This window comes from Miscanthus floridulus, chromosome 6 (genome assembly GCF_019320115.1).
Source record: "Miscanthus floridulus cultivar M001 chromosome 6, ASM1932011v1, whole genome shotgun sequence".
NCBI lineage: Eukaryota > Viridiplantae > Streptophyta > Magnoliopsida > Poales > Poaceae > Miscanthus > Miscanthus floridulus.
The window spans coordinates 3,352,385-3,365,694 of NC_089585.1; the positions used below are offsets into that span (position 1 = coordinate 3,352,385).

Sequence of the window (13,310 nt, forward strand, 5' to 3'; positions counted from 1 at the left end):
GTCCGGTCACTCACCTCTCAGCGTCCTGTTGCATCCAGACGATTTCACCTTGGTCAAATGAACTGACCGGACTCTACGCCAGTGTCCGGTCAGTATTTGACCCTCCATTCGCTTCTAACTCGCAATCATATATGAATGAAGTTTGCTCCAATTGATCTAAGGGCTTTTTAGAAGCTACCAAGTGCTAGATTAGACAAGTGTGCACCACACCTAACCCACTAAACTCACCTAGGTCAATCTACCCATCCATACCCCCCTTAATAGTACGGCCAAAGGAAAAACAAAGTCCTAAACTACTCTAAGTGTATCCTCAACATCAAACGACACTTAGAACTAGTCCATCCTTAACCTTATCGTCCATCCTTTGAAAACCGAAACGATTTCCATCGTAGGGGCATGACAGCCATGATTGCCCAATCAATTGTCATTACCATAACCTAAGTTAATTGCATCTGCAAAACACACGTTAGTCACAGTAATCTCGTATTGTCATTAATCACCGAAACCCAACTAGGGGCCTATATGCTTTCACCTCCTTGGCCAGGCCTTTCGATCGGAGAGGCGGGCCAGAGTCGGAAGCGAGGTCTTCCGGTCGGAGAGGCTGGCCGGAGTCGGAAGCGAGTGTCGCTCCTCCTAGCCAGGCCTTCCGGTCAGAGATTGGATCGTCCTTCTGGCCTGTCGTTAGTTATTTGGGCCAGCTCAGGAGTTGCACGTCGTTCGCAACATCGTCTGCTGAGCCGAGCTTTTGCTGGGAAGCAGGTCCATGAGGGACCTCGGGTTTATGAACCCTACACTATGACACCAAATTAGAGTCCCTAAATACATTATGAAATATATTTCTATATTGTACTTATTTGATGTCATAGAAGTTGTCACCTTTTTCTATAAAGTTGGCTAAACTTAAGATATTTAATTTGATTCAAAGTGGTCCGAGGAATTGATTTATTTTGGTTCAGATAAAGTACTATGAAAATACTATATCTTATAATGAATCTAACAATAGTATTTTTATAAACCTACTCCATCGGGTAATTATTATGCATCATAAAATAATAGTATTTTTTATTATATATTTGATTGAATTTAAAAAAAATGACTTTTTAAAAAAACGAGATGTGCAATTATTTCACTAAGGAGGTAGTTGTTGATATAGGACAAAACTAAACTGTTTTTTTTTTCACATTCAGAGTGCGTACGAAGTAGAAACGTTGGCCTTGGCTTTTTTTAGGCTCGTCCTGTGGTACAGCCGATGCCGAGGTTGTGGCCAGCAAAGGCGATTCCGGCTGTGGGATCCTTGTGACGATCTTTCCTGGACACTGCGACGCCCATTCCTTTTTTTTTTTTTTTGACAACATACGCCCATTCCTTTGTTATCTGGGCGCAAGTTGCTTGGCAACCGCAGATTCGTCGTGCTCAGCATTATCGATCGCCACGAATTCGGAGAGCACAAAACAAAAGTGGATTCCGGGACGTCAAAGAGGCCAGCACCTTTGTACTTGTTCGTTGTATGTAACATATGCATCATGTCCTTTAATTTATCGAAAGGGCAGAAATTCTTTCATGACACCGCCCGTACAAGTGTTAGCTCCACCGGCACATATATAAACATGTGATGATCGATGCACCATGTCAATGCATGCAATGAAAATGACATAAAAAAGCGTGCACATGTGGGCACCTATCTAGTGTTTTTGGTTTATTCTAAGTCAACAATAAAATAAAGCGTGCACATGCACGCGCACGGAATTATATATTATGTGAAAATGACATAAAAGTGGAAAAAGAAAATTCATCCAAAAACATTTTACTCCCTTTTCCCTAAATAATTAATTTCTAGAGTTGTCTTAAGACAAACTTTTTTATGTTTGACTGAATTTATAGAGAAAATATAAATATTTGTGACACCAAATTATTATGTTATGAAGATAACAGTTTATGGTGTACCCAATGATACTAATTTGGTATCATATATATAAATATATACTATGACGTTTTGAAAAATGAAAAATTGGAACACCCATAGTTCATTTCAAGACACACTATATATGGCTAGCTGTTGTATGTACAGTTGAGATTCATACTCATTTTTCAAAAATCATACGAGAATATTAAATCTTGGGTGCATAACAGTACATGATTTTACCTTTTCTAGCTAGCCTGGCATCTCTAGCATTGTATCCTGACGACATGATGAGGCGCTTTCAGCGAGGTGCACATGGCCAATACCCAGGAGAGGAGGAAAGCGTTGCTTCTCTTATGAATCCCCCATTGAGAAAATCTATATATATCTTAATGCTTAACTGCGGCTTAGAAATGCATGAGTGATGACGTGTGCCGTTCTGGATGGATTTTTCCTGCTTCTCATTTGTTCTCTCTCCGCCCCAAAATTATTAGTGATTTAGGTTTGTTCTAAGTCAAACCAATTTAACTTTAATCAAATTTATAGAAAAGTACATCGACATTCATGACACCGCCAAATATGTATAATATGATATTTTGTAATAAATTTAATAATACTTATTTGGTATCATAAACATTAGTATTTTTATAAACTTATACAATCAAACTTAAAATGATTTAACTTAGAACAAACCTAGAATGTCGGTTATTTTAGGATGGAGGAAGTATAATTAAGCTAGCGATGTGGGCATGAGCAGACCAAACATGCCCTAGAGTTGACCCATCATGAATCTCGTGCTTGGCTATAATAAGTAGTCCCAGTTATAACATAATACTATATATTCTCCAATGAAAAAAAAAAGCCTATCAAGACTTCCGCACTATCTACAAAGGCGACACTTTGATTAATAATATCTGTAGTATAAAGCTGTTATTCATATTATTGAAAGAGCTTATATATTTCTTATGAAGGTATTTTTCATAATGAATCTAGTAATGTCAATCTTACGTTATGAATGCATATACATATACAATATTAGATATTCTTAGACGAAGGTAAAAACAATGTTCTACCTATTAGGACAAATCTAGCTAGATGGACTTTGACGAAGCAAATTTAAAATTTTATATAAGAGACCCTAAAGTGCATATAAGCATGCATCGAGCCTTTCGGACAAAAGCAATAGCTTGATTATTGCTTTTCAGAAATATTCTTTTTTTTTTCTCCATCAAGCGCCTGCGAAGAAGATAAGAGTATCTCCGAGAGCCTTTCTAAATCTCACTCTCTAAATTATCATTTAGATAATCATTTGCATAAAAATCGTTTTCTATATCTTTTCATTCTCCAACAGTTTTTCTATATCTCATGAGTAGTCTAGAGAGTCATTTCTCATCTTCTATTTTTGGCTAGCAAAAAATCTAGAATAAAAGATGATTATATTTGGATAACCATTTAGACAAACCATTGGAGGATAGTTTTTCACTAAAATCTCTATTCGTGGCATTTAAGAAGGGAATAGAGAGTCCTTGAGATGCTCTAACCCATAAACACGCACGGACTCTGAGGTCACCTCAGGACTGTGGCGTAGGCCGGCATGTAGATGATGTGAATGCTTATATAGTTATATATATATAACGCGACAAGATAGAAGGTTGGACCATAAGCTTGCTAGCTTTCAAACGACAAACTGCTTACACTGCAATGCTCTCGATGTCGACGACGTCAAGGGACAGCCTGGTGCTGGGGCGGGTGGTCGGCGACGTGGTGGACCCGTTCTCGCCGACGGTGGCGCTCCGGGTCTCCTACAACGGCCGGCGCCTCATCAACGGCTCCGACCTCCGGCCGTCGGCGGTGGCAGCAAGGCCTCGCGTCGAGATCGGGGGCACCGATTTCAGGCAGTCCTACACGCTTGTAAAGTGTTCCTCCATGCATCTCTTTTGGCTGATATTAGTCCTAATTATTAAAAATCAGCCTTGCTTGACGTGCGTGCATGCATGTCCTATTGCCATTCCTAGCTAAGCTAACTGATTATTCATGATGCGTTCATTTACATATGCCGTCCGCGTGGCTCTTGGATCATCGAATCAAAAGGTTATGGTGGATCCTGACGCTCCCAACCCGAGCAATCCGACGTTGAGGGAGTATTTGCATTGGTACCATATGTACATATAATTAATCCTCGCACATACTCCATCCGTTCCAAAATAACTGCACATCTTAAGAAATGAGTCAAATGCTATTTTAAATTTAACTAGATTTAAAGTTGAACTTCAAAAATTAAGTGAGAAGTGCAGCTATTGTGGGGTGGAGGGAGTAAAGTATTGTGTTTATGTTCTAAAAGCCATGCATAGTTATATTTGGATTTCATTGATCACCTTTCATTTTGCAGGTTGGTGACAGATATTCCTGGGACAACTGAAATTGAACATGGTGAGTAGAAAAGTGCAGTAGCTAGAAATGCGTTGTGCATGTCAGCAACATCACGTGTCTTTTTTTTTTTGGCGAATTAGCAGCATCACGTCTCGATTGCATTGTGATCCACTTTTGAGTGAGGAAGTAAGAGAGCTCAAATCAACATCAGATAATTAAATGCTTCGATATTACACCATAAAACTAGACAATATTCTATGTGCCAATATAATTCAAACGGAAGAATTCTAGCCCGAACCTAAAGTCGCACCGGTGGTCCAAAGGGTCCAGTGGTGATGAATATAACTCATCACCGCCGGATGATATGCCGCTTGAGCCGGCGACGATGAAGTCTTCATCATCGTTGAATCATATACCGAAACGGTGGTGATACCACCCTCGTTACCACCAGATGAAACAACGAGCCGGCGGTGATAAAGTATTATCACCGCAGGTTTTGATCGGTGGTGATAAGCCTGGTTATCACTGTCCACTTTCATCACCAATGCTGATGAAAACTGGTGGCGAGGTGGAGGAGGACGGGGGTTATAGCCGCCAGTGATGAGGTTTGTGCAGTAGTAGAGTATCGGAGAGCGTCAACTAATAAAATTATGTCATGCATGGGCCATTTCTTCTTGGTCCTGGACTATAGGGACTCTGGATTTTTAAGCATGGCGCCTTCTTAGAAATTAAACCTAGCTAGAGTGGTTACTATGTTTGTGTTGATGTGTTATGAGTGAATTGAGGAAGAAATATACAACTTATTACAAATGCTTCCTTTTGATATTATACATGAATACAACTTTGTACAAATTATTTAGGATTCAGTATGTATCTTTTAATTGTATAATCAAAGCCATTCCAATTATCTCTAGCTAGCTTTACGCTTTCATCGACCGTTATTCGTGCACCTTCTACTCTCTGTAAGTAAACCTTTACAGTTTGTCTTAATTATTTCTCAATATATGATGAGCTTGTTTAGATATTGGACAATTGAAACTCAAAAGATGGCATGCTTCGTTCTAAATCTAGGAAGGCTCCAAAGCCCCTGCCTTATTCCAAATTGCATCGGGTCAATGCATACTTATACATGCATTATGATCACTGCATACTGATACAGACATCATGTTCTAGTATAATCTGACTGGTGGCAAGATGTTTGAGTTATTGAGTAGCTTTCTTTTTTAGTGCTTCATACCTCAATTTTTTTATATTACATGTATGTAGAAGTATCATACAGAGTACATATCACAAAAATTAAACACCATCATTACAGTACAGACCGGTAAAAGATGCATACATATATAGAGAACACGATTAAATTCATGAATGATGAGTTTGCTGATAAGGAAGTTAATGAAATGAACATGTGAACACTGTGAATAGCTAATTAGTGTCCTCTAACCTACTATGGACGATGACGGACATGTTCTTGTAGGAATTAATACTTCACTGTTTTGAAATCCTACAGGTTAGTGCATGACCATTGGATCCTCTTATACATCAATTCTAGAACTTGTGAAACATGCATAATCAAACACTTTGCAAAATTGTAATATTAAACATTTATTATATGTGATTTATTTGAATATCATTTTTTGAGGGGTGAATATAATTTTTTGTTTGTGGAGAAATTATATTAGACTGTTGAATTCTCAAACTTTTTTACTAAAATAATGTGATACGGATCATATAGTATATATATTTTAAAAAGATGAGTATTACTTTGTTCAATTAATTATGATCATCATAGTATTAGTTCAAAAACGGAGACATGTTTCGAAGAACGTACGTTGTCCATCCGATATATCTTCAATCAAAAAAAAACTTGAAGCTCCAACCCACTATATATGGACGCGGCCACAAACAAAAGGAACTCGGACTAAATGTATTTTTTTGTTATATTATATTATATAGTTCAACTGCAATTCTCTTTTCATAGTAATTAATTAACAAATCTATATCTATAATCCTCACTATATGTTTTATCTAATAATATGTAAATCATCTACATCATCTCCTGCTAATTATCTACATCTCTCATTAACAACCATCTTATCCCACTAAATTCCGACCACTTAATATAAGTTATCCACTAAACGGAGTTACTACTTTTGATATATAAGAGATATAGAAAGCATCCGTGTATTACGATTTGTTTTGTTGTTTTATCATCTTATACAATTCGATCTAATTTTATTGGTTTTTCATTGATCCTTTTATTGTAGTCTTGCTCAGTTTTGATAAGAATGAAAGTAAACATACGTAAGTTGAGCTCATACATGTAATATTTTTATTTCTATGAAAATTCCACGACAACGCGTGGAATATTATTCTAGTCTGGTAAAAAAAAGGAGAAATCCATGCATGGGTGATTCCGTATGCATGGATATGCGTTTCCAATAATTGGCTGCATACACGCACGCACGCAGGTCGCGAGGTGATATGCTACGAGAGCCCTCGGCCGCCGGCGGGGATCCACCGCGTGGTGTTCGTGCTCTTCCAGCAGATGGTGCGCGGCTCCGTCGACCAGCCGCCGCTTCTCCGCCACAACTTCTGCACCCGCAACTTCGCTGTCGACCACGGCCTGGGCGCCCCCGTCGCCGCCGCCTTCTTCACCTGCCAGCCCGAGGGTGGCACCGGCGGCCGCCGCCACGTCCTCCGCCAGCCAAGGACATCGCCGGCGTCCTAGCTATCTAGCTGCAGAATGGCCGCCAGTGCGAGTACGTACGTGCCACAAACGTACAGGCTACGACGACGACGACGTACGTGTACGTACGCACTTTATCAGCACGATGATGATACGTATATACATACATGGTGTATGTGTACGTATGCACGTACGCAAGCGACAACCTAACGACGTCCCAAGACTAAGAATCTCGTGTGTGTGTGTGTGTGTGTGTGTGTATACTGCGGTTTGTGATTGATCATGGTGAATTATACGGAGTACTAGCTAGCCTGCTGTATTTCATGGAGCTGCATGAGATACCTCTTGCAGTTAGTGCATGTGTGTACTCGCGTACGTAGTTAACCTGTGATCACCGAGAAATAAAATAAATGTCGTCCCAGTTTATTAGTAGCCTGTTTAAATTACTCCGTACAAAACTAATGTAGCAATTTCAAGCATTTCGACATGATAACTTAGATAACTTAGCATTTTGAAATGGCAAAAGAAAAAGAAAAGGTATATGCTAGTTACATGGAATATTTATTTATTATCATTTTATTGTACCCAAAGCAGTAACGATACTAATGATGAAAATATTAATAACAAGGTGATAGGTGAGAGCACCAAATAGTTACATCTGGATTATGCAAATGGCATATACGGACATCTTCCGTGGTTCTGACCCATTAACCCCTACACATTCCTTACTAACTCTATAGTACTTGAATAATCTGAACAGAATTTTCTCTTTCCTTTTCAGAAGTATTAATTTTCAAATGAACTTCTATGAAAAGTTAGACATCTAACTGTTGACTGATCAATGGAAAAGGAATTGCGCACTCCATTACCTGAACCAAATGCAAACTCCAATCAGAACCTGACCTGAACCAAATGCATAATCCAAACAGGAATTAGCCAATTAGGCAAGTCGATTACCATGGCCGTCTGGGCACTGGCCGGCTGCCAGGCTGCGGCTGGCTCCTGGCTGGCTTGGCTGTTGCGTGTTGCCTTGTCGCTGATGCGGCTGGGCGTCTGTGCCCTGCGGCTTGCCCGCCGGAGCCCCTGCTCGCAACTGCCGACTGGCGGCCTCGCAGTCGGCACGGGGGCGGCCGGCGTCGTTGGCTGGCTTCGGGTGACGGGAAGTTTCTCACGCCCGTAGAGAAAGGGAAAGAGGTGGGTTGCGTGGGACACGGATTGGACCTTACTGGACCTAAAGAGGAAACGGCGGCGAAGGTGAAGAAAAGGCCCAAGTCGCGACTACTGTCTTCTACAACCTCCAGGTCGCATCTCCAGCCCCTCCTATGCTTCAAAAATACTGCAAACTTCATGGAGATTTCATGGGGGGCTCTAAGGGTTTGGCAGCCGTCCCCCCCCCCCCCCCCCCCCCCCCCCCCCCACAGACACACACACACACCCCAGCGCCTGTTCTTGATATAAGTTTCTTGGACGTTTGAGGTCCTTTGCTCCGGGTTGGTAGGTTAGTAATACCAACCCGGGTTAAAGGGTCACTAGTACAGAAATAAGCTGTACTTCCGGTTGGGAAACCCCTTAAGTCCCGGTTTCTCAACCGGGAGCACGAATCCGGGACTAAAGGGTCCCTCCTTTAGTCCCGGTTTCTCGCCCGGGACTAAAGGTCCACCTTTAGTCCCGGTTGGTAATACCAACCAGGGCTAAAGAGGCCTCTTGGCCTGGCCACGTGGGCCGGCCCTTTAGTCCCGGTTGGTATTACCAACCGGGACTAAAGGTTTTCTTTTTTTCTTTTTTTTGTTTCTATTTTCAATTGATGATTCGTTTTGGTTTTCGAATAGGTTTTCGAATATGCATTTTACGCTGCTAATAATATTCGTATTATCCGTTTGTATTCAATCCAGTTTCAAAAACAGCAGTGGTACATTTCGGCCATGGCGGTGCTCCACAACCAGCGTACCCATATACACAAAGAAAGAAGATGGATCTGCGGCACAGTGGAGCAGCACGCCACGGCCATGGCACAGCAGGCACAAGAGCCGGCTCGATGGCTCAGCGCAAAATCATGCAACAAAAATCGAAGAACCATATCCCATTACAAGATTGCCGGCACGAGGGCTCGGCACACGCATCCATCCGATTACAAAAGGGGTAATAAGAAGAAAAGGCGGTCACCGTGGCGGCTTGGTGCAGATGTAGGGGCGGTGGAGATTCGCAGTTCGGTCGCCGAATTAGGCGATGCCGGCTCACGGTGCGCCTCGGCGTCGGGCTCAACCGCCAGGGACGTCGGGGGAGTTGTCGAGGGGGTAACTGACAGCTTGTGGACGGGGCATCGTGTGGCCGAACTCGGGGTCCGGATCGACGCAGACGTGCTCATGCTCCTCAGCGGCGGCGCTGGACTCGGGTCCGCCGGTCTCGGGGAAGATGAGACCCGCGGGATGGGAGGGAGTCTCATTGCCGGCTCCGGGGCTCCTCGTCCTCGGCGGTGCGTCGGCTCGGGCGGCTCCTCCGCTGTGGCGTCGGGCTCGGGCGCGGGGAAGGTGCGGCAGCGCTTCCACTGGCGTGCTGCAGTGGCGATGGGTGACGAAGATGAAGAGTGAGGAGGAAGAAGAAACGGCTGCCTTATATAGGGGAGGGACCTTTAGTCCCGGCTCATGTAAATGTCCGGGACTAAAGGTATTACCTTCAGTCCCGGCTCGTAATACCAGCCGGGACTAAAGGTCTTGGTGCAGATGTAGGGACCCGTCCCGTTGCTGCCCGCGGCGTTGTCACTTGCGGTCGGGACTAAAGGTCTTGGTATGCATCGTTGAGCACATCTGTAGCGTTATCTGCAAGGACGTTTTCCTGTCGCGCGGCAGTGACTCTTCGGTACGGTTTGTTTTCATGTGTGCTCTCGGCTAGCCTAGCCACCTGTCAATGTCAGATACAGTATATATTAGGAGTAGTAAACGCAAATGATGAAGTCCTGTACCATGCATACCAAGAGTAAATCTACGGGTTCAACTACAGATGTGCTCGACGATGTTACCGGGAGTGCTAAACATTTATGATTTTTTACCGTAGTAGTAAGTACGTGTACAAGAGTGTACAACTAGTTACCAGGACACCCACCCTATCATTGTACTCCAACGGTCTACGGTGTAGTACGTCGAACAGACGAGCACTACTACTCTCCACTGTTGACGACAGTGATCTCCTCCGATCCGGACACGCACCCACTATTGCATTGCAGGCCGTCCGGCCAAGCTAGCCTTTTTTTTACCTTTAGTCTCGGTTGGAGACAGCAACCGGGACTAAAGGTCTCATTCTAGTTCCGGACGGAGCCTCTAGCCGGGAGTAAACTTTTACTCCCGGTTGGAGGGACCAACCGGGAGTAAAAATTAACCTTTAGTCCCGGTTGGTAGCTCCAACCGGAACTAAAGGTCCCCTGCAGCAAAAGTCTGCCACAGTAGCCGTTGGGCCGGGACCTTTAGTCCCGGTTGGAGCTACTAACCGGGACTAAAGGTTTCTCTAGTCCCGGACGCGAAAAATACCGGGACTAAAGCTAAATTTCGAAGTGGATCAAAAGTCGTTTCTCTACTAGTGGGTCTATATTAGTTCGGGGCGGTTGATGTTACCAACCTGGACTAAAGAACTGACCCTTTAGTTTCGGTTGATAACACCAATCCAGACTAACGTAGACCCTTTAGTTTTAGTTGGTGTTCCCAACCCAGACTAAAAGTCCTTCGATGTCATGTGCTCTGTGTAGGTGGGATAGAAAGGTACGCGCAAGACAATACATAAGGTCTTAGGTTTGAATCCCAAGCGAGACATAGAAGTGGGAGGCATTATTTTCTTTATTCTCGAAGGACCTTTAGTCCGGGTTCAAGGCAACCGGGACTAAAGAGTCATGTCCTTTAGTCCCTAATTCGTAGTCCCGGTTGAGAAACTGTGAATAAAGCCTTGTATGCGAATTTAAAACTTTTTTTATAATATAAATTGGTTTAAACATATATGTGTTTAATTAATAATCTCAAAAATAATGACACAAGGACTCAACTAAGCAGTTCCACTACAATATAAGAATCTCTACAGTAGAACGACCAGATTACAAAGTTTTTGGTTTCGAAGCTAGAGCTTATCAATCAGCCTCTAAGAATATGCTAATAAATTTACTGAAGGTGAAAAGAATAGTGGCAATCGCTGTCACAAAGTTCTCTCGCTAGCATGGACCCATAGATTCTTCTGCTGCTTCTAGGTCTAATACTTGGAGCCGTCTCTGTACCAGTTGACTAGTGGCGGGCTAATTAATTTGTTAAAGCCAGACTCAGCTGCTCTGGCTGCAAATAAGCTGCAAGACGCGGGTGACAATCAAAGCCTGTCGGCTGTCACGGTATATATAGTTTGTCACCTAAGGCCTTGCTACCTGACCCTGTTTGGAACACGTCACTTACTTTCTATTTCTGCAGAAATTAAATTGATTCTTATGATTTTTTTATGAAAATCTTATGGAATTCATGCGTTCCAAATATATGACCCTAAAACTGATGAGTCATGGAAAAAGCCTATTACTTTCCACTTGAAAATAGCAACGGGTTTCAACATGGCCAGCCCTTTACTTTTTATTTGTCAATGGTGACACGACGGTTGTAAACCATACGGACTTTATCCTAAAAGGAAAGGAGGAGAAATTCTAATCCTAGTCTGTTTGTATGTGTGTTTTTACCAAAACTTTTAGACCTTGGCAGGACTATATATACGTGGGAGCTCTATGTTGTAATTACTAATATTCATAGTAATAAAGAATAGTCTTTGTGGTGGGTACGACCCCAGATACCTACGGCAGACTACATGGGCCGCGCTGCCAGGGGCGGTCTAGCCCACAAGACGAAGTCTTGTGGAGCACGGCGCTACTCGGCGCGAGACGCAAGATTCCGGAAAGATATCCTGAAGATACAGCGTAATCTGTTAGATATGTTATGATCCCGTGATTCATATAATCTGTTATTACTTACCGGTTATCTCCCAGATCTAACCGGCCTGTAACCCTACCCCCGTCTATATAAGGCGGGTAGGGGACCCACTCAAAACACACGCAATATCATACTATAGCCAATATAAACCAACAGACCACAGGAGTAGAGTATTACATCATGTTGATGGCCCGAACCTGTCTAACTCTTATGTCTCTGTTGCCTTTTTGTTCTGAATTACGCGTTGTGGGGGTATGGCCCCCAAGACATGGGCTGCACCATCAGAGGTGGTCCGGCCCATAAGATCAAGGCATGCACGGCGCTGCTCGGCATGCACCGCAATCTATTATATAGTACCAAATAGGCTACTTTACTTGTAACCCTGCCCTTTCATACTATATTAGGAGAGGCAGGGGTTCCCTAGCGGACACAACGATCAATCTAGATCTATCTACTACATCTCAATACAATACACCAAAGACACAGGACGTAGGGTATTACGTCGATCAGACAGCCCGAACCTGTCTAAATCGTTGTCTCTGCGCCTTGTGTCACCATCCGGTTTCTGATTACGCGCACCCCCATCGACAAATCTACTATCACGGGATACCCCTCGGTGGAATGCCGATGATATTCTGTCGACAGTTGGCGCGCCAAGTAGAGGTGTGCGCTTGATCCATAGCGAACCAGATGGACCTCAAGATCAATCCCATCCGTGGCGATTTGGCTTCTGACGGCGGCGTCGGTCATCTAGGATGGAGTCGTCGTCTTGAGGCTATTCGTGGCGGCTTGACGTCGCTACGCAACTCGTCCTGATACTCCTGCGTTTGGCCACGTGATTCTACGCTCCACAGCAAGTTCGGCATCAAGAATGCTGCTTGTCGTCTCGTCTCCGTCCACTCCAGATGCGATTTCATCTCAGCTTTGTTCAGATCCGATCTAATCACAAGTCGATCTGCAACTCCACCTTCTCCGTCTCCAACATGCATCAATGTTCAAATCAAGGCCTTAGTAATCAAGAAGTCTCGTTGTTACGAGACAGTGACGCACGTACAGCGACATGCAACTTGCATCATACAAGCAGCGACAAGCAGACAACGAAGGAATCTGTACGCCATGCAAGCCAATTACTTGAGCCATGCAAAGCTATTTGCATGCGCTTATGTATATACGTATATACATGGAAGGAAGGCCAACTATGATTGCTACGGCACTTGCATGATCACCGAGAAGAACAGCGTCATGACAACCGCGACCGTCGTCGTGACGACAGTTCGGAAAGCTCGAGCGCCGGGCAATTTCGTCAACACCAACCAGATAATGCCATACGTCGCCGACCAGACATTCTATCTAAAGCTAAGTCATATTTTAATATTCTTCTAAATATTCTCCAATCTTCGTTAATCGCCAT

At 43.4% G+C, this 13,310-nt stretch overlaps 1 protein-coding gene across 1 annotated transcript; it reads left to right on the forward strand.

Moving 5' to 3' along the window:
• Positions 1-3,471: 3,471 nt before the first annotated feature.
• LOC136457430 (protein FLOWERING LOCUS T 1-like) lies at positions 3,472-7,375 on the forward strand. Its single transcript, XM_066457457.1, has 4 exons — positions 3,472-3,811; positions 3,992-4,053; positions 4,290-4,330; positions 6,742-7,375. The coding sequence occupies exons 1-4, from the start codon at positions 3,602-3,604 to the stop codon at positions 6,999-7,001; spliced, it is 573 nt and encodes a 190-aa protein (XP_066313554.1). The 5' UTR covers positions 3,472-3,601; the 3' UTR covers positions 7,002-7,375.
• The last annotated feature ends 5,935 nt before the right edge of the window (positions 7,376-13,310 follow it).